This window comes from Pteropus alecto, unplaced genomic scaffold (assembly GCF_000325575.1).
Source record: "Pteropus alecto unplaced genomic scaffold, ASM32557v1 scaffold3, whole genome shotgun sequence".
Classification (NCBI taxonomy): domain Eukaryota; kingdom Metazoa; phylum Chordata; class Mammalia; order Chiroptera; family Pteropodidae; genus Pteropus; species Pteropus alecto.
In genome coordinates, this window is record NW_006442484.1 from 35,562,766 (window position 1) to 35,585,815 (window position 23,050).

The 23,050-nt window shown below is 33.5% G+C and overlaps 1 protein-coding gene and 1 pseudogene across 1 annotated transcript in view; one reads left to right on the forward strand and one right to left on the reverse strand.

Moving 5' to 3' along the window:
* KCNH7 (potassium voltage-gated channel subfamily H member 7) overlaps positions 1-23,050 on the reverse strand; it is a 404,901-nt gene that overhangs the window by 92,444 nt on the left and 289,407 nt on the right. Inside the window, exons 4-6 of the mRNA XM_006921130.1 lie at positions 22,621-23,043; positions 17,696-17,716; positions 9,510-9,724 (exon numbers count right to left, since the gene is read on the reverse strand). Coding sequence (XP_006921192.1) covers positions 9,510-9,724; positions 17,696-17,716; positions 22,621-23,043 — 659 coding nt within the window. The remainder of the gene's footprint in view (positions 1-9,509; positions 9,725-17,695; positions 17,717-22,620; positions 23,044-23,050) is intronic.
* On the forward strand, positions 20,354-20,472 carry LOC112470495 (annotated as a pseudogene).

Consider the following 23,050-nt stretch of genomic DNA (forward strand, 5'->3'; position numbering starts at 1 on the left):
TAGGGAGGATGATATCCGAGAATTTTAAAATTCTATGAAGATTAACTGCTTTTTAACTTATTCTTTCAAAGCAATTGAGTTTTAGAAGGTTTATTTTCTAACTACATGTTTTCCATTATAAATGTGGTTCACATAGTAAGTACAGAGAAATAGAGCTAGAGGAGGAAATATATTATCCACAATTTCACCACCCAGATAACCAATGGGACCATTTATTTTATTTTGTTTTATTTTACTTTCTTATTTGGGATTTCCTTCTAAATAAAATTCCATGGTTGAACTCATTTCCTAACTCAAGGGATAGTTTACACCCACTTAACATTACAAAAACTTGAGCTGCTTGTGTGAGAAAATATCATATCTACTCGGGATTTCCATATCTGATTAAAAATCCTCATCTTGTGAAACATGGAAAATTGACTGCTTCTGCCCACTTTCATTAGGCAACCTACCTTGAACTATATTTGTTCCAACCCCTAGGCCATGAGGGAAAAAAAGCAAAGAGCTCTCCCTCCAGGGCTTTCTTTCTGTTCCTGGGTCTGACTTTAACCCAAAGCTCACACTAACTGGAGAAGGGAGACAGGGTGGATCAAAACTGAATCATCTTGACAACAGATACCTGCAATCTTCATGTGTCTCCATTGCCATAGCAACCAGGCAATTGCTATGTACGCTAAGCTAAATTATTTTTACCCATCTCTTCTGACCACTCATATTTTACTTCTTTATTTCAAGCATTTATTTAAACTGGTTCCTTTGCCTGACAGAACTTTTAAAGAAGGTTCTTTTAAATGAATGTTCAAAAACAAACAAGTGCTTTTTAAAAGCAACTATGTATACATGAGTGCTTTCCCTATGTATACATACATGCTCTTCTTATGTATACATATGTGCTCTCTCTATGTATACATGTGTGTTCTCCCTATGTATACATGCGTGCTTTTCCTACAAGCTATGGCTGTTAGTCAGTGGCTACCAGGGTTCCATATGGATATATTTTCATCATCCAGAATACAGATAATTATGACTTTTGAGCTAACTAAAGTGTTTTAAATTGAAATAAAATTTTATTTTAATTCAGAATATATGTCATCAAGTAATGGTTCATTCTTTTGTTTTTAATGGCTTAAGGTGCATTTTATTGGTTTTCTTTCAGAATGATTGTCAGTTTTGATACGGATACACTATTTAGTGAATATAGAAAATTAACTCCTTGCTTTTTTAAATTACACACTTCCCTTTTTCAAAATAATGAACATCCTGATTTTACATTTAATATGCATATAGCATACAACATTCCTGCATTAATCAATTTCTACTTAAATGTCTATAGTTACTTTTTATCTTCTTCTTATTCTCCACCAAATTATAGAATGTATTTATTTGCCCAGAGAAGACTAGACAACATAATCCAGGATGTCAAAGCTCAAAGCTTCGTATTCAATCAAAGTTTCTTGAAGGCAGGAACCTTGACTTACATGTTTTCATATTACCATTGTACATAACAGTGTGACTTATATTTAGTAAACACTCACAAAAAATCGAATCCATAATTATCCTGATGAATGTGCTTTACTCCTACTTGCATCATCTGTTTATATTGTTTTTCATTCCAATTTGTATGTATGGACATACACCAAATTCAGAAAATTTTAAATTGGAAAAATTTTGGATGAAGATTTCTGTTTTGCTAAACCAAGTTTGACAGGGTATTCTGTAAACAGCAGCAAGGCAACAGATACAAAACTAATGTCATATAAATTGGAAGTGTTCAGAGACAATTTTGAACATACACCATATTTCAAATTTAATTTTGAATTTTATGATTCTTACTATTTTGGGCACTTCAAGGTGATCTGTACAGTTTTGTTGAGGTTTGTTTGACATTTATACTACTTTTAGCAAAAAGATGAAATATATGAAAACATTTAAATCATACTGTAGAAGTATTGTGAATTTTTTTGGTAATTTCAAGAGTTAGAATCAATGAAGCTTTATAAAAATATCTGTTGAAAAATGACTTCATAATTAAGTGTAATTTTTAATTCATGACTGTGACATTGCGATTTATTATGAGAAATATCTATTAGGTCATAGTCCCTTGTTCCTGGAACAGAGCTCTGAAACCTTTGGAATTTCCAAAGTAATGAAAGAGATAAAGGTGTCTTTTGTTATGTTAGTGAGGTGACTTTTGGACCAAGCTGCAATCACTTAGGGTTAGGGGCTGGTTACCAGAGGAACCGACTCTGTGATTAGAGGGTTGGAACTTTCAGTTTCACCTCTCTAGCTCCTCGGTGGAGAGAGAGGCTGGATGTTGAATCCATCAACAATTGCTCATGAGTTAATCAATCATGCCTATGTAATGAAGCTTCCATAAAAAAACGAAGAAAGAGGGGGTTTGTAGAGCTTTCAGGTTAGTGAACTAGAACACTTCTGGATGCCATTTTGCTGAGTCCAAACTCCGTGGAGCCAGAAGCTCCTTTTTTCAGAAGCTCTTATGTATTTCTACATCTGGCTGTTGACTTGCATCCTTTAATATCCTTTGTAGTAAATAACAATCTAGTTAATAAACGGGTTCCCTGAGTTCTGTGAGTTGCTCTAGAAAATTAACTTAAGCCAAGGAGAGGGTCATGGGAATCTCTAATTTACAGCCAGTCGTTCAGAAGCACAGGTGAAAACCTGGACTTGAAATGGGTGTCTGATGTGGGGAGCAGTCTTCTGAGTCCTTAACCTGTGGCATCTGATACTATCTGCAGGTAGATAGGGTTGAAATTATGTTGTTGTAGGACACTCAGTTGGTGTCAGAATCTGCATTGGAATCAGAACTACAATGATATTATTGTTATAAAGTATTGCTCTATTAAATTAAATCACTTTTAATTTGTAGTTGTATCTGAAAGACATTTTTTTTGGTACTTCATTGAAAGAAGTTTAGAATGAAGTTTACCCAATTTGAGGGAAACTACAGAAAGCGTTAAGAAATTTTGTATCAATAAGCCTGAGATAATAAATATATTTTTTTAGTTTTATTGAGGTATAATTGATATACAAAAATAGCACACATTTATAATTTTAAACATTAGATAATAAAATGAAATCAATGTTGTTTCTATCTCAAGTCAATCTCTATTTCTAAAGAAATGCTGAATTATAAATTTTGTTTTACAGTTCTACCAAAAGTAAGTATAAATTGAGAGTCATTGAATTACATGAAGAGATAATGAGCATATTTACAATGGGCAAAGTTCAGTGGAAAGAATAAAACCATAATCTTTAAGCTCTTCTTTATGTCAGTAATCAGTGTAATTTTGCTTTTCTTGCAATTGAGTGGCATGCCACCAACAAAAAACAAAATCCCTCCATTCTAATCTAAAATCAGCATAAGAAAAATGGTATATAACCTTAAACAAGAGATGATGCTGAAATGAAACACCCTTGTTAAGGATGGTTTTAGAAAGTTTTGGAGAAATTCTATCCCATTCTCTTCTTATTTCATAGACTCATTTTTCTAATTAGTTTCTATTAAACTTTCAGATTATGACATGTCCAAATGCCATGCTAATTGCTGAATAGACTTAAGGGACAAATAGGAAAACAGAACTGAATCATAGAAAAGGTATACTTTAGAGACTAAGAACTTCACATTTGATGTCAGATGACCGCAGTTTGAAGGCTACTCTACCATTTACCATGTGACTTGGGCAAGTTGCTTTCTCTCTCTAAGCTTGATACCTCCCGTACGAAATGGAGATGATAACAATAGTACCAACTCATAGGACTGTTATGTGGATTAAAATTGACAGTTTAGTAAACCACTTAGCATAGAGCCTGGCACATAGTAAATGCTCAACCAATGTTACCTATCATTAAATCTATCATAATTCTGTTTTTATTACAATAATATACTTAAACAAATCCAAGATTAGAGGAATCTATTTTGGCTTTAAAGTTCTATGTAGATTTCAAGATCATATGGCTTTTTAAACATTCAGAAATTTCTTTCTTGTAACGTAAGTCTCTTTGTGATTAATTCCCAAACTAATTTTCTTGAGGACTCTCTTTAGTGAATGAAGCTTTAGGAAAACTACACTTGTGAACTAGTAGTAAATCTCTTCCCCACCATCTCTTCTCCAGAATAAAATTTCCTGTTCATTTAGGCTCTTTCATATGTCTCATTTTCTGATGATCGCAACATGGGTTTCTGTTAAATTCACTAGGCATTCCTCTTAAGTAATAATACAATAAGTTCTAGAGATATTTGCTCATAATTTGACCAGTACCAAGTCTAAAAACAAACCTTCAAACTATTTTTAGTTTTATAATATGATCTTGTATCATTTATTACATTAGCACTTATAAATGCTATTATTATGTTTTGTTGTATCATGTTTCTTCAAGTAGTTTATAACTTCTCTATTATTGATACTTGGTTTTATAATTCTGTGTCTCTAGTGCCTTCCCAGCACATAATGTGTATTGTGTGTGTGTGCGTGTGTGTGTTGTGTGTGTGTGTGTGTGAGAGAGAGAGAGAGAGAGAGAGAGAGAGAGAGAGAGATGAGCACAAGATTGAAGTTGGCCAATCAGAGTCCTCTTTCTTTCTTGGGAATGATATATAGAGAAGGCCATTCTTATTAGATCACCAACCGTGAGCATTATGTGAGACTGCAGAGTCTGAAGATCTTGCTTCCATCAGAAACAGAGTGAAGTCAATTCAGAAGAAGGCATGGCTGAGAGGAGAGAATGTCATCAGCTGTTGAAACAAAAAATGCAGCCAAGCCCAAAGCAGATCTACTCCCTCACTTTTAGGTTAGGTATGTGATCCAATAAACTTCCCCTCCTCTCTTTATGTTTTGCTTAACATGGTTCCAGGTTGGCTTCTGTTACTTGCATTCTGTTACAGCATTGACTGATACAGTCTCCTGTGACTGGCTAGGGAAGCTTTGGAATCCACATCTTGTAAATCATTTCTGATACTCAGACGTATCTAGGGAGAGGGACTTAAAACTAAATGAGTAAAAGCTGAATGTGACAACAAAATGATACATTTTAATTTAAAAATTAACATAATATTTGAACTGGAACCAGAACAAGCCCAGGAATAATGAAATCATACAAGAGTGCAAAAGTTTGGCTTACTTTATTTAAAAGGAGGCAGACATAGGCAAGGATTGGAATCTCAATTGAGAACCACATCTGCATAGTAAAAGCAGACCTTCATTCTCTAACCAACTTCTCTTCCAACTCATTATTTTCTCTCTGCTACTCCACTGAATTTGGTAGGAATTTGCCAACCAAGGTCTTGCCTCCCTGAGGTAATCTTACTACACATTGGTCTGGACAAGGTGGATTATAGTTAAGAAAAAAAAAAAAAAAAAAAAAAAAAAGATTCACACCTTCTGAATGTTATTTTCTATTTTTTTCTAAACACTAGAGAGGGTCAGATGGGCTATCACATAAAAAGCTGATGCATTCCAGAAGTGTGGCCTTTAAGAGCAGCCAATAAAAGGGATCTCTGGACCTAAAACATCAGAAAGAATTGGAATCTTGCCTAAAGGGAGAATTTAAAAGGCAGGCATTAGCTTTAGGGATTATTTGACCCACAGACTTACTCTTGCTTAATTCTCTCCAATTCCTTCAGTGGTCTATTTCTTAATCTTTTAAGATTCTTCTTATGTGTTGTGTATTATGCACCAGTGATACGAATACTTCATGCTTCACTTATTCATTGTTACCCACAGTTCCCGAAGTATGCTCTACTCCAGAGTCTAATTCCTAACCTCAGAAACTTCTCAAGCTTTAAAACTCATCTAAGTGTTTATATTCCCCAAACACTCCCTCAAACTCCCAATATAGGTAATGTTTCCTCTTACAGCATCCTCTGCACTCTGAGTGTACCTTACGTTGCAATGCCTATGTACTGCACTAGTCTGTCTCCCTCATTTCTCAAAGGCAGAGAATTTGTCTTTTAACACGAATTCCCAGAATCTAGCAATGCACATACTAGGTCTCAATAAATGCTTGTTGAGTGAATAAACAAACAGATGAATGTATAAATGCATAAATGAATGAATGAATAAATGAATGACAACATGGTCCTTACTCTGAAGAAGCTTGCTCTAGCTAGGGAGGCAAATAGCTAAATTGTTAATAATAAAGCACATATGAAGAGAGAGTATAACATGAACAGAGATAAATTGTTTCTTTCATTTATACCTTTTCTTTTTTTTGATATCTGCTCTATTATTTGTGCTCAGAGGTGTGTTTAAAACTCACTATTGAATGATCTATGAACAAAACCCTGATATCTTTTGAAGAAAGGATTACCACAAATGTATTAAGGGAATAAAACAAATAAGAACATTAGATAAAGGAAATATCGCTGTCTGCCTACTGCAAATACATTGTGAATATCTAGAGAAGGAGAATTTCCAGATAGGCCTAATAAAGGAAATATTAAGTTCTTTAGGTTATTACCACATTATTTTTAGTGACCAGGGGACAAGTAATTCTATGTGTTGTAAATATGGGAAGTCTAGGGATAGCCATGATCAGAAAACTGGATGAGAAAATAGTTATAGATTGCTTGCTTTCAAGTGCTTTAACAGAATTTCCAGAGGCTGTCTACAAAAGAAGGTTTTCAATATTTGATCTCTACATTTTAGTATGACATGTAATCAGTTGGACGGTTTGTTTCTAAGAGATAATGGGGGCACCAAAAGAAGATAGAGTGATCCTACTGATTCTCTTTCTAGTTTCCTATCCTAGCCTTTATCCAGTTCCTCATCATTTTTGGCCAGAACCATAGCCAGACACTTAAATGATCTAGCTGTCTCCAGAATCTCTTTCCCATCACTGTATTTTTCACACTGTTACAAAAAAGAAAGAGAGAAAAGTGATTCTTTATAAAACAAAATCCAATTCTAATCTTCCAATATCTTTAAAAGGTTTTTTGCCTGTACCACACTTATCCAATTGGGGTACTTTGGAGGGGTATTTCATGATTTGGGTGAAGTATGAGAAGCTGTAGGAATAGTATGGGGCCTTTTTGCGGGTCACAGTTTCTCTCAGAGGTAAGTGATTTAAATATATATTTTTTTAAATGTTCAAACAAATATTGTAATATTACGGAGCTAAATATAAAAGTCACATGTATTTTAAAGAGAAAGCATGAGACCTTAAAATAATGCTTTTGATAGCTGCTGTTGCATTTTACTCAGATCCCCAAGGCACTTATGTGAAAAAGGTAGTAAAGAACCATATAGAGGGAAAAGTTTCAGCAGCTCCCCTACTGTTACAAGCCCCTGACAGCCTAGTTTTTCCCTGGCCCAGGAAACCACTTGTTCTCATAAGACACATGGACTTTTGTGCCTCTACAACTTTGTTCTTTGTTTTCTCTGAGATTCTCATCCCTTCTCTTGTCCACTTAGCTAACTTCTCCTTCCTTTCCTTTCTCCCTTCCTTCCTTTCTCCTTCTCTCCCTCTCTCCATCTCTTCCTTCCTTCCTTCAATAAATATTTCAATGAACTCTGCTCTGCCAGTTGTCCTACTGGGTCCTGGTGATATAAGGATAAAAGGATCCTGCAGAGATGGTGAGGGAGCAGGGAGAAGTCATACAAGACTGTTAATAAACAGAATAATGGCTGACATTAACTGTTGGATACTTAGCATTGTGACGAATACTTCCTATACCCTATTCTATTTCATTCTTATATCAACACTGAGAAAAATCTTTTGGACTTTTGTCATCATTAAAACTTGCCTCAATGTCACAAAATAAATGGCACTTCTTTTCATAATACACAATGAATGACGTAGACAGAATTAAAACAAACACAAGCATATGTGACTCCAAGTTATGTTCTTAAACATCACTTACTACCCAGTTTGATAGCTAATCCACATGTTCATCACCCTCTCCTGGCACAGTGGTGAGGACTGGGTGGGCCCTAGAATGGACCAAGAACATGAAAGCTCTGTAAGGATCACACTTGGCTGCCTACGGGACTTAAGGTATGTTTTGTTTGGCCTAAAAAAGCATTTTGAATTAGTTTGCAGACTTTTAGAAATTAAGTTTATCATAAATTTTGGATTTCCAGCTTTAAAAAAAAATGGAAATATACAAATTTTGTCAATCATTCCTGCATGTCCACAGTTGCCTGGAGCTGAGAGGCAGCCATCTTTAGAGCGGCCCTGCACTCTACAATTCCCTGTAGTCCCCACTGGTACTGTGCTACCTTGACTGCTCTACTCACTTAAGCCACTGCCGGGGCCCTAACCTTAATATCTGCAACCAGTCTCCTGTGCAATTTCTAAAATCTCTTAATTTCTACCTAGCCACATGATGGTTACTGTCTACAAGTAATATAATTTTTAACATGAAAACAATTGCAAGTAAAATTAAAAGCTATCAAAATAATGCTAATACAGTAAACTATTCACTTACCACTGTTAAGCCCAGTTTACTAAGAAGAACAAAATGCCCAGGGTAGAAAGCCTCGTTACTACATAAATATCAAAATATATTAGACTATGGCATGTATAATTTCCCATCTCAAATAAAAAAAAGACTGCTCAGGTCTATTTACAGTGGCTCATGGTTTTTACATTGCTATCAGCCCATTCAGAAGAGGTTATTCATAAACCACTATACTGTTGCTGTTAGTGATTATAATTACAGAAAAACTTCATTAATTCAAATTCTTCAGTGCTTAGAATAGAGATTGGGGTCTAGTTTACCTCTGTATTGTGACAGTTTATGAAAAGATTTGCTAAGCAAATTTACTAAATAAACTTGCTTATAAAAATAAAACTGTTTTCTTGATACAAATTTTAGAGTCACAAATTCCCAACAATATAAGTGCATTGTAAGCAAAAGCTAGGAACTGCTTTGTTTGGTATTTTGATATAATAAATACAAAACATTTTTTCATATTCTTTAAAGTGTGACTCCTGCTAGACAATACCTTTTTATCCTAGTTCAATGCATTATTTGTTTGAAAACAATAAAATATTGTCACTGGGAAACATACTGTTTTCCTCTGACTTTTCATCATTTCAGACAGCTCTTTTTCCCAAGTCAGCTGACTTATCTGACTCTACTTAGTCGGGGAAGCGTAAAAAAGAAGGTTGCAGTTAAGAGTAAATACCAATTAGTTACCTAAAGCTTCAATAGACACATCTATTATAATAGAAAGAAACACACACACTTTAATAATGCAAGAGTTGGCAGCAAAACAATAAATGTCCAAACATGATGAATAGCAGGTTAGCCACCGCTACAACAGAGAGAACAACGATACCAAGTTGCCCCATTTTTGCTTAGTCTTGTAATAGACAAAAATTACAATCTATAGTTTTATTTATTTGTGTGGGTCTTCCAGCATCTCAAGATAAACTGGAGTGCAAATAAATGGCTTACCTCTCTTGATAGTCATTCACAGGAAAAAAAATGTGTTTTGTAGTGCAGAAAGAACCTTAAAACAGAAATTGATAGTAAAATCATGTCCTACCTGGGTAACTTTTTCTGTCACATTGTGTGTTCGATCTTTAACCTTGGGTGCAATAATGGTTTTATCAGAAGAAGGAGGGGATGTATTCTTTTTTTCAGTTTTGACATCTGAAAAATTCAGAGTGAGCTGTGGAATCTTGTTAATGGTGCTGTATTTGTTGAGGTTTGAATCCGATGTGGATCCCAGGAGGCTTGACTTGATATGATTAAAAGGCCCTAAAAAAATTGGAAAGTATTTGTAAAAGCAGTATCAGGAGAAGTAGAAGAGAGAGATGGTCCTGAGTGACCAGCTAGTGATCTATGGACCAATGTGACCCTGATTCAGGTGTGACTATATTCAGCTAGCTGATACATGAACACAAGGTTTAGGGTCACCGTTTGCCTCATGGAGCGGCATATGAGAATCTGAGGATAAGATGGGGTCCCAGGTGTCCACCCAGAGAGCAGATGGTGGCTTTAGCAATTATTCCGTTTCTTTCATTATATGCTAGAATAAAAAAAACAAAACAAAACAAAAAAATCTCCACTCTCTATCATTGGCTAAATTCTACCTTCAAAGTTTCTCAAGATTTTCTTTTTATTACCCAGGGATTATTCAAGGAAGGACTTGCCTATGGTTAAAATCATGTTGGCCATGAAATTTCTGAATGGGCTGTCTACCCTGCTCCAATTTCTATTATTCTCCTCTCTGTGTCATGACAAATAACAGGCCAGCTGTGTTCTTCATATCTTCTATTACCTATATGAGATGTTTTGCAGAGCTTCCAGAAGTGTTAAGCCCAGATGGAGGAACTTCAGATAAGACTGAGAATGGCAATTTTTTTCGTAGACTCTATTAAAAACTCTAGGATCCTGTGTGGGATTTTAAAATCATTCCATTCATTTACATCTTTTTCTTTCATTTAGATTTGGCTGACCACTTTTTGAGAAACAATAAAAAAATAAAAGCCATACCAGAAGAATGTGGTGGCAAACATAACTTATGATTGAAGTGACCATTGCTAAGTACAAGGACGTATCTGGGATTGGTAGTACATTGTTATTTCTTTTCTTTTTCCCTTTGTTTAACCATGTTGCACATTAGAGCCCCAGAACTTATTCATCTTTTATCTGGAAGTTCATTGCTTTGACCAATCCTGGTCATAGCTACGAAGGTAATTTGGCAAGGTGCCAAGACTCCTGGCCCCCACTTTGTTGAGGATAAGTACAGTGACTAGCTACATATTCTTTTGTCTGTTGTTTATGAAGAGTCAGGAAATGCTCCAGAGTTTCTGGTACAATGGGTGATGTTACTTTTACCATTATGCATATCTTAAAAATTATCATTAGGAAGAATTTTGACAGAATCCTGAGCCCATGAGTATTTTACAGTCATTATCTTTCTGCCTCAGAGAGTGCTTAAAAAAATACAAACTGCGTGAAGAAACTTGCTAGTCAACACATTTTGCCTTATTTTTTTTCCCTTGTTCAGAATGAAATGAATGCAGTTTAGGGATCACAAGGAACTTTATGTACCAAGCGAGGAAGACATAGATTTATAGATTGTTTATTTTGGACCACAATAATCAATGCAGATCAAATATAGCACTAAGAAAAAATACTCATCACTTAGTTCATAGTTACCTCGAGAAAAATCACACTATATTTATTTATAAAAGTTTATGTTTAAATATTATAAAAGTTCGAAATGATTTTAAAAGAATTATCTATGTAGCAAATACTGTATTTCTTGCGGTGCATTTCTAATCAGTCCCTGGGTTTTATCCATGCTGATGATCAAGTTCACCTAGGTAAAAAATGTCATTGAGCTCTCTCTACATTTACTGCCCAGTGCATTCTCATTTACATATAGATTCTCACTCTCTTTTCTACTCATATGACAAGGACAGAAGTAAGAGCCAAAAGCGGTACCAAATTAATCGAGTCTTTAGGTAGGCCTCTGACAGAAATTCCACTTTCCAGGTCTCTACCACACACTACTACTTTATTTTTGGAACATATCCAAAATAGTGTTTCCTTTTTTACATCATTCTATGGCCACATTCCAGGCCTATATCTTAATATTTAAAATTTGTAAAGCATTCTAGGAGTTCAGATTTCTTCATATTGTTTTTGTCCTCGACTCTAACATTATATTTTCACTCCTTAGGCAATTTTACTGCTCACAGCAATACTGACAAGAGATTAAAGAAGGTTGAGCCAAGGTATAAAGTTAAAGCATGTTTAAAACCTTTTAGCTCATCTTTCAATTATTTTTCTCTATCATCCTTCTATATGTTGAAATTTTGTAGCAGATTGCCTACAAAGTTCTTTAAAAAACTGGGTAAAACATGGGATCACCTATGACATTAAGGCAGAAAGCACTGTTAAATATACTTTGATCATCCTTTTGACCAGTTCCAATAAATTTCACTGTATTGGTTACACTGATGGATAAGTGCTCTCAACTATGACAGCACTTCACCATAGGGGCATTTGTGGGGCATTTTTATTTGTCACAGTGATGGGAAGCGGCTATTCTCTTACTTTGAAAAATTGTCCCAATGGGCAGTCATGTAGGTAAAAATCTTGTTTATAATAATCTGAGCCTTGAACCTAACTCTTTCACATATAAAGAGTACTATGTACTTTTAACATGATTTTAATATACATTGAACTTTCCAGAGCTACAGCGACAATTTAGAGGGAAAGTTTTTACATTGTTTTATTCAGAACTTTACAAGAAATTGTTCAGCATTTTTGTAAAATCATATTTCCTGGAACTACTCTCCTTGTAGCATTTATTGCCAATACAAAATTTCAGACTTCAGATATAGTCTGTGTTTGTAGCTGTCATGTGCCAATGTGTAAGAGATTTGTATCTTTTTTTTTTTTTAAATTTGGAGAGACTTATAGGAATCACACTAAAATCATTCATAAAATTACTTTTAAAATATTTCATATTATGGTTCTTCTATATATGTAAAATGATATGTGACATAATAAAAAAAAATGTATGTGGTAAAAACTAAACATTTGAAATGATCTGTCTTGGGATTGCCTGTTGGTTTTCAATATCACTCTAGCAACTCCCTAGGTATCTCCCACAACTTCAGGATGTCCTGATTGCCATTTCTTCCTCCAAACCATCTTCTAGTTCCCATTACTTATGAAGGAATATCTTTGGCAAGGTCTTTTTTTTTTAATTGTTGGAGGATAAATATATGTCCTGACATTTACTGGGATTTCTTTCTTCTGCATAATTTATTAATATTGCATGTTACAACATAAGGAATCATATTAACATTATTCACAAAAGAAAAGGCCAGTTCATTTGTTAGAATACTATACTTTCTTATTTTCTCCCCACTTTATCTTGGTAATTATTCATAATTCAATTTTGGTTTTACCTACTTTTCAATTTCATATATAAATAAATCTGATATGTTACTATTTATTCCAATAGAGGTTTTTATTTTGTTATCCACTCATACTTCTGCTCTATCATTTTATTCAGTACGTATATGTATTGTTTTCTTATGCCTTTAATGCACTTAAACCATTTTTTTCTTATGTTTAATTATTGCATTATGTCTTCTAGTGTAGTTATATTTGAACAATAACATATTAGAGAAATATCATTTTATTATAAACTGTTTTCCTTTAATCTCTTCTTTATATTACAGTTAAGGAATCATTTTGCTCTTTTAGAAATAAGATAAAATATCTCTGAATGTAATTTTATTATAGTAAAATGAGTATAACAAAATCTTTGTTGAAACAAGGGATGTAGGGTCTGACAGGACTGAGAAATCACTGGTGGATACATGTTATCATCAGATTTGGCTTCAGAATTTACAATGTCACCCAAGTCTGTATTTTAGCTTCTCTTATTTACTGGTAGAAAACATTTCTAAACTGTTGTTCTATTATTTTTTTTAATTCAGCATTAGAAATTTAATCTAGGTTTCCTTTTAAATCTGTACATTTAAAGAATTTAGCAGAACTTAAAATATTACTTAAAATAATTTGTGCATGCTCCTTATATACGATGTTTACAATCTATTTTATCCTGAATATCAAAGATCATTATGCACTTTCCACTGATTTGGAAGATGTTTATATGCAGAAGTCTCTTTGAATCTGTGAGATGGTCAGTGTTGGCTTAGGTTCCTCTAAAACCTATCAAAATTTTAATTAAAAAATTTTCAACACTTTAATTAAGATAGGTATTACCAATATCATTATGTCACCAATTGTAAACTGAAGCAGACAGAATATGAGTCCAAAAGAGAATAAGAATGAAGGACTAGAAATCAGAATACAGGTTTTTTCCTACCTCCTAGATCTATATTCAGAGAGGCCTTGGTTGAGGATTTAAAGGTGAAAAGCAGCCTCCCTGAGAGTGATCATGAACAGATGGGATTTAGGATTCTAATGAAAGAAAGGAGAATAACCTGAAAAACAAAGTTAAATCAATTTAGAGAAAATAAATGGGCAGAAATAACGGGAAATATTAAATTCAATAGAAAGGAAATTAAAACTCAAAAGTATATAGGAGGACTTAATGGTTTTTAGAGAGACATTTGCAAAAGGGATGACCGGATTAAATTTTCCAATATACTAGGAGGAGATGGTAAACAGGTAACCAAGAAAACTAAACCAACAGCTGTATAAAGCTCTAGCATATCATAGGTGTCTGATTAAATGTAAAGTAGGCCAGGTTCCAGCTACAAAGAAATATCCTGCATTTAGAGGTCGAGCTAGAGGCTAAAGCAACAACTAGGAAGAATTTTAGATTAAAGATATTTAAAATTTTTATGATGAGTCCATTTAAATTTATCATGAGTTATAGGATACTAAAGGAGAATATATTCTTTTAGATAGTGCTGGAAATATAGCTAACGACATCTGATAATTTTTTAAAGAATGCTAGGGTTTTTTTTGTTTTGTTTTTGTTTTTAAGATCATTGCTCTTGAGGACCAAATGGGACAAGAGAGAAGGAAATAAAAAAAGATTAATGTTGTTTTCAAATTATTAGTTGTTTATACAATATTTCTTAGGGCACTGAGTTTATATTGCTAAAGTTTAATAAAACCTAAATTTCTAAAGTAACAACATTAAGGAAAATGCAAGTGCTATATTTAGTAATAGGATTTTGTAAAAGAACAGTTGATAAGCATAAGGGCTTATTTTAACACTGGAAAGATAAGAAGTAATCATCAAATTATTTGTAGTCAATATCCATATTTGTTTGTTTTAGTGCATGACATATATAATAATTTATAGAAGAAAACCTTCACTATTGAAAATCAACTTGCAAATTCTTATAAGATCACAAATATTCAATAATGGCCAATGTACCTTATAAGAAACAGTTATATTAGAACAATTAATTTCCTTTGTGAGTCTGACAGTTTTTGTGCCTAGAGAGAAGGTAAAAGCTGTAATGAATCTTGAGAGTAGTTTTGTTTCTGACTCATTGTCAGATTCTTGGGCAAGTTAGAAACTGAACATACCATTGTCATTGAGATAATAAGGAGATGGAATCGATAAAAAGGTGAAATTATATTCATGCTTATTTACTAAGTAAGGTAAGAGGTTCGTTTTTATTAATGACTTGGGAAGAGGAATAAGCAGAGAAACTACTAAGTTTGATGTGATAATCAGCTTATGAGTGATTAAAGTAGGATTAGATTCACCTCTCACACATTGGAGAAGTTGTTAAAAAATATGATATGCACACATAAATAAATAGCATATGCAACTTATTTGAATTAACTTTTTCACTCTTTCATAATGGGTTACACTTTTTTGATCTCTGAAGTCTAAAGAGTCAGAGTGCTAAGATAATTTATTAAAAAGGAATAAAATTGATCCCAAGAAAAAGGGTTAAATGGAAATTATTCCATTTAGAAGAAAGATTGAGTACCAATTTACTGTTTGTATACTGTGATAATGCATCCAGATTAGAAGTAGCCAGCTAGTATCTCTGCCCCACTCAGGATAGATGAAGGGAAATAAATTACATTTCAGCAAGAAGAATTTAGGTTAGCTCTTTGCATAACAGGCAGTAAAAATAGATTTCCCAAGAAAGTTAAAGAATGGGCTTCTCTGCAGATAGAGATTCCTCTACCACCTGAACAAAGGAATTCAGACAATATCCTTGCCTGAGGGGAATAAACCAGATCATCTTGAAACCCTTCCAAGTATATTCCTAAGTTATTTATTTTATTTTCATAAAGAATTAATTTTGGTTGGGTTAGAGGTTGAAAAAAACTACGCATTTGTATATAAACAAATCTAGAAATTTGTCTTTTATTTTTTTTTAATTTTTAAATTTAAATGTGGTTTAGAAATAAAGCCAAAAAATAAAAAATAGAAAACACAGTTAATGTATTGTCCTATACCTAATTAGTATATTAATTGCTCTATGAAAATTTTAAGGAGCCAGACACTTAAATATTTTTTTTAAATAGTTTTCAAAATCAGAGCCTGAACAAATAATGAAGACTTTGGAGGGCACAGATATATTAAATTTTTATTAAATTGTCACTTGTTTTCATCTAATCTGGGAGTTTAACTTCATAAATATTAATATGTGAAAATTCTCTACAATGATTTAGAGTTTCTTAATTATAAATTCTGACTTTTATGATTCATTTTTATTCAAAGACTATTGCTATTTAAACATGGGAGTTGAGGAAAAGGGTTGGAGGTTAAATGGATTAGTTTATGAGACAAAAATAAAATTACTATAATCTGAATGACAACTATGTGAACTACTAGTTTAGAAAATAAGCAAGCTCAGTTTTCTATTTATTGAGAAAAATTAGATTAATTTCTCACTGAATTTAAAAGATCATCAGAAAATTAAATTCTAATCATTTATTGCTAATTGTTAAATGCTAAATCCAGCCTAATTTCACTGAGGCAACCTGGTGAGAATTGTCTGTTTTCTGTTTCCTAAGGTTATGTTCTGAATTATATCAACTCAAATCACCACCTACAGCTGACACTAATTTGCTTCCTTTTAGAAATTTCAGTAGACAGGCCAAGAACAGAATAACCATGTACATGAAATCCCATCCCACTACTGGAGGTCACCTGCACAGACCTTTTTTGAAATGCTTACAAAATAAAATTGGAATGAGAAGTTGCCACAATTTCCCTTATTTTCAAATTATGCTGGGCTGCTGATCAGAAAACATCTTTAGTTTCTAGTGCTATCAATTCATAACTATTACTAGCTCTGAATTAATTAAAGAAGTGATTGAGAAATCAATATGTAAAACGTTGCAGTGATCAGAATAGCAGTGACATAGGAAAGGCCAAAATAGTGAATTCTAAGTAATGATGGTTACTGGTGGAGACGCGTTCATGCAACACACATGCACAAAATGAGTCACTGTCACCATATGCATACCCACAGCAGTCTGCATGGCCTATGTTAAAAGACAGTTCCCAAAAGTTTTCCATTTAATGAAAATATGTGATTATTATATTCTGTGATTCCTTGTATCTACTATGATATAGTAGAAAAACAGAAACGAATTTCACATTTTTAGCCAAATCCATATTTATTTAGAGGTATTACCCAGTTTAACAATACTCTACAGTAGCTGTAGGTCATGCCAGTGATTTCAGACTAATATAGGACACAATTAAAAATGATTGCTATGTAATATAGAAAAATAGAAAATGACTATCATGCATGTACAGTTTACTACTAACAGTAAGCTTAAAACCATACCCCCTGCCATCCAGGAACGTGAAACTAGTTTTAAGGAAACAAAAGAGGAACAAGTGAAGTGATGCTGTCATGTAGCATTTTGCTATTTTATTTAATCTTGTACTCAAAAAAATTCTTTTTTGGCTGAAATAGGCTTATGTGCCTCTTTTACACTGGAATATATTTAGCTTGGTATTTGTATCTTTCCGAGCAATTTAAGTATTTAGGAAGTGTCCAGTGTCAACCTAGGCTTATACTTCTTGCAAGAAAAAGGAGTTCATAATCTTTTTGGTGACACGACTGAGAAAGTAACAAGGTCTTCAACAAAATCAAGCCATGATGTCTCCACCAGGCACCTGGACTAGCTAAGGGCAGCATGATGTTGCATTGAACAGGGCATACAGCAGGCAAGTTAACATGCCAAGTAAAGGGGCATCTTGAGCATCAGATGATGAAATTTGAGTTTGTACATTACCTTTAATATTGCGACCATTGTCTGTTTTGAGCACATAAGGATGGAAAAAGAGAGAAATATAAAAGGAAAACTAAAATTATGTTATATACATTGAATTACCTCTGTAAAAACAGAGAAAACAAGATGTAATGATTGAAAATTTATCTTTGAAATTAACAACATTTTTACTATTCAACCAACTAAAATGCCTGTGTTAAAAATAATATTTGCTATCATAAGCATTCATGTTCAAATATGTACAACATTCATCTCGCTTAATTTAAATGGATTCCAAGATACAGATTTTATAATTATGACTGTTTGGAGAAAGAGATCCCCAACTGCCTGCAGTTGTGATAAATCTTTCAATCTTGTCAGAAGCCAATTTTAGTGTTGCTTCAACCATCAGTCACAAAGAAAGACTGCACAACATTTTGCACATTAAGTAATTTGGGGGGATATAATTTCACTTAGTATGTTAATTAGAAAAAATGTTTCTAAGATAACAGTTTACTTTATAAACCAACTTTCTATTAATTACAAAGGTATTAATTGCCCCTCCCATAAATGTTCTTCAATGTATATTTTGAAAATACCAAATTGTGAAAGAGTCATCTTATGCAAAAATAATTGTAAGAAATCAGCGAAACATTTGACCATTTAAAAGTAATGTAAAATTTTAAAATTTATGTTGTCATAATATACAGTATAATATCTAGAATATTTAGAAAATTTGTTTATATTAAAATGGGCTGTTTTCAAATCTCAGAATAAAATATTTTCAAATTTATTTTGTGGTTAGCAATCAGACTCTTTGTTACATATTTGCTACTAACAAAATATGCATTACTAGTTTTGAAACAAACAAGCTTAAAATAAATGAAGTCATGTCAAAACCATTCAAATATATCCAAGATTTGAAAAATCTGTTCAACATTTGTTGACATCTCTGCTAATACTGTGCATATTTAAAATCTTGGGATATATTATAATTGTTTCAAAGCTTACAACTGAAGCAATTGCAATAGCGTGGTATATTGAATTGCTAGTGTAGACATTGCCTTGGACAGAGATGCACAATAAAACTGTGACCTTAGATGACAACTCTCTACTCTCTTTGAGGAACCATAAAAAGCAAATAAGGATTGTGGAAAAGACCACATTACACAGAATTAATTATCTCTATCAGAAGCAGCGTCCAAAAATCATTAGTAAAGGAACAGTTGCTTTCAAGAAGTTAAAGATTATAATTCTACTCACCAAAGATGGAAATTATAAATAAAAATTTGCAAATTTCAAAAAAAAAAAAAAGAAAAAAAGTTACATTATATAGTTAATGCTGCTTTGATATTCTAAGGCAGAGCATGTGGTCTGTGTGCTGGTGCTAGCTAGATTTGCTTGTTATTCCTCTATGACAGTATAAATACAGAAATTAGGGTAAGCATTTAGAGTCTTGGAGCAGTTTGGCAGAGTAGTTTTACATCTTTCAATTTAATAATAAAACAATTGGGGTTTGTATTTTTTATGTCTATTTTATAAATTTCATTTTTCTAGTAGTGCATTTTTATTGTATTTACAAGTATATTGTTCTATGATGGAGTAGATAAAAATTCTGGTCCTTCACCACAATGGTTTGAGAAGTACAATTCTAAAGTACTTGATAATGTAGATTAAATAAAAAGATAATGTAAAATATTATGCACTAACGTATTTGCAAATTATTTAAAGTTCTGTAAAGTTAGACTATATAGGAGGACATTTCTCTTCTTCAAATAGGAGACAACAATATGAATTCAAAATCTGGTACATGTGGGATTTAACCTGTTAAGCAGTTACATGGATTCATAAAACTAAAATCGGTTAAAAAATTTTTCCATTTTCCTTTATTGGTTCAGTTTCTAAAATATATCAAATATAGCCTTAGGAAGTGTGGTTTCTCCTATGCTAACCAATGATTTTGTAGCTAAAATTATTCTAAAGTGTACAAAATGCTCTTTGAATTTGTCAATCGATAGCCAGACATTAATTGTAGTGTCTGCAAGAAGTGACACATTTTTTTGAAAATAACATAACTAGGGTGGTGGGAAAAAATTGAGAATAATCTCAACACTTCGTGTCCTTGTATGGAACCCATGCTGAGAAATCCAAATATATTAAATCATCCTTTCCCATAATTGTATTAATAACTGTGTACTAAATAGAGGTTACATAAAATTAAAAAAAATAAAGTTAAATCATGAAATCTGATCTAACCTACTCTACACCACTGTCCAATCACAGGCTAAGTCTGTGTCTGTATAATGAGCTGATTATGTATCAATTGATATTCAAATTTATTGTTTCTGAATGTTATTATGCTCTAACTCAGGTTCTTTCTAAGCAATAAGGCCAATCTCTGAAAAGTTGATGTAATTTCTAAAGATCACTGAACTAACTGGATTAACTAACTAAAACATATGTTGGTCATTTAAATCACCATGTTGAATTTGTAGTTGTTTAGCTGTAGGATTCATTGCTCAAAGATCAAAATTCAGAGCTCTCATTCATTCAGGAAATATTGAGCATGCAATCACTATGTGGCATAGGGTCCTAGATAATTGTCCAGTTTGAAAATTATCCCTGATTTTATTTCTTTCTCCTTTTAGCCTTCTTTGGACTACAGATGAAAATGCATGTGCTGTCTACGGCCATGCCACCCTGAACAAGCCTGATCCTGTCTGATCTCGGAAGCGAAGCAGGGTCGGGCCTGGTTAGTACTTGGATGGGAGACCATCTAGGAAGACCAAGAGCTGTAGGCATAAAAAATGAAAAATAAAAAATAAGGGATTGTAAGCTGACAAGTTCCTTGCAATCTGTGAGGTCAACCAAGGGTTGCCTCACCTAAAAAAAAAAAAAAAACAACAAAAAAGAAAGAAAGAAAGAAAATGCATGTGCTAATTGTTCTTTTACAGTTTCTCAAAAGTATCATATAGAAAACTATTAAACTGTTCCTTCTATTTCTGTGATATTGATTTTTCTCTTTAAATTTTTTCCTGCAAATTCATTTTCTTTCACCTCTTCTGCCTTCTCTACTTCACTTGCTCTTTAAATAAAGATCTCCACATGATTCAATCCTTAGATTCTGGTTTAAATTTTAGAACATTATGGAGCAGGTAACTTGTTATTTCCTGATGTATGTGATTTTGGAACATATTTCATGAGCACGGTCATCTCAATTTTACACCAATATTTTATTGAGTTTCTGCCATGAATTAGGTAATTATTCTGGATACTAGTGCTGAAGAGTTAACTATACCAGATCTGTGCTGGAGGAGCTCATAGCAACATAATTATTAGCTTGCATATCTAATAGGAATGACAGACAAGCATATAATGTAGAATGTATTAAATGCTATCATATATATATATGTATATATATATGTAAACACTGTTTTGCACACTCAAGTGTAAAATTATTTAATTCCTCCGGTTTGGGCAAGGGAAATGGGTTCTGATGGCTATGAGTAGTACTTTGAAGAGGAACAAAGTTGGAAAGAGTATTCCTGGCAGAACAAGGTAATGAAACAAAGAAATGAATAACGTATTTTTGGAAAAAGGCAATTAGATTTGCACAGTTTTAGAATAGAGTAGATAGGAGGGGAGGGAGTCTTGCAGAGACTAGGCTTGGAATGAGGCTTGGAAAATAACTGTGACTAGCAGGTGAAGTGCCTAGTACCCTACACTCAGGAGCCTTGTGATTGGATTTACGTTTTAAAAAGAAAACTAGCAACGGCAACATGGGTGATGACGGGCACTTGCAGGAATGAATACCACAAAAAGGACAGTGAGTCTCTCAAGAAACCAAAGCTATAGTGTTCAGAAATGTGGAACTAATACACCCATGCAAGAAGCACTCTGAATCGTGGACCCTCTGAAGAAAGTTCAGTGCCTCAGTAGACCCCCTCTGCAGCAAGGTTTTACTGAGCAGTTAGGGAAGGAAAACTGCATGAATTGACTGTGGACTTTGGAGACTGTCAGTCCTGAGTTTGAAGGCCAGCTCTAGCACTCTATAACCTTGTGCCAGTTGTTTATTTAGCATATCTATACCTCAGTTTCCTCATCTATAAAATGGAACTTAATAGTAGTTCCTAACTCATAAGGTTGTTATGAGAATTAAATGTGTGTCAAGCAGTTACATTGCCTCTCACATAGTAAATACTCAACAAGTGTTATCCATTATTATGTTAATGATGAATAGTTTTTGTCATTACCTTTTATGAATCTCTACTTTTACTATTAGCTGATATGAGAATGTGAACAAGAAGAAGCCAGGGAGAAATAAATGAATTCTGACTTTGCTTTTCAAACTATTTTTGGTTGAGATCAAGACTTTCAGGTTTTGTATTTTGTTTGTTTGTTTTTGCTTTTGTTTTGTTCCCCAAACCTCTTGTCTTTCTCCTACCTATTTCTCTCCCTGCTCCTAATCACTTTATAGCTTTCTGATAACTCACTATGTGCATTTCATACACCTCTTCTTTTGGAAAGAGTTAGTCAGTAAAATAGTCTTGTGATGGCACGTCACTGTTTCTGTCCATAGCTTTACTGCTTGGTAAATGTAGCCAAATTAACTATGCTTGAGAAGATAGTGGCATATGACCTAGAGCCCATCTTATATTAGGCATTAATTCATTAACATGCCATAAAGTAGGCAGAAAATGGTTATCATATCATTTTAGAAACACAGATATAGAAACCAGAAAAAAACCAAATTATTCACTAGGGTTCAAAGAGGAAACCAGTTAACAACTCTGAATGTAGAACTCATACTTTTAATAGCCTTTACTCACGTTTCTTTCCTTAAGGCATAAGGATTAATGTTGTAATAATAATTAAAAAAAACAATGTGGAAATTACTTTTTATTACCTATTAATTTATATTTTCATATTTAAAAAAAACTCAAACATACCTTCACTGGCATGTCGGTCTCTAAATATGTTCTTGGGGTGGACACTGAATCCTTCAATATCATGAACTGAAGAAGCCCTTCGTATACTACAAATGCTTTCCTTTGATCTGGAATGAGTCAGCTGGGAACTTGACTGCAGCATATCAGGGTAGAGTCGGTCCCACTGCCTTTTGGGAGAAGAATGGTCAAGAGGTCCAGATATATTCACTAAGGGGGAACATTTGCTGGGCTGTATCAAAGCTTTTGTATCATCTGCTTCAGAGGGGCTGCAGCTTTCTTTTGTAGGAGACTTAAAGTGCTTCATGGCTACTGAATCATCACTGTGTTTAGATGAATCAATTACTACCACATCGGGGTCCTCTTGTGGTAAGGACTGCTTTCTGTAAGTGAGAACTCTCAGACCAGGGAATTTGAACCCAAAAAGTTTCCC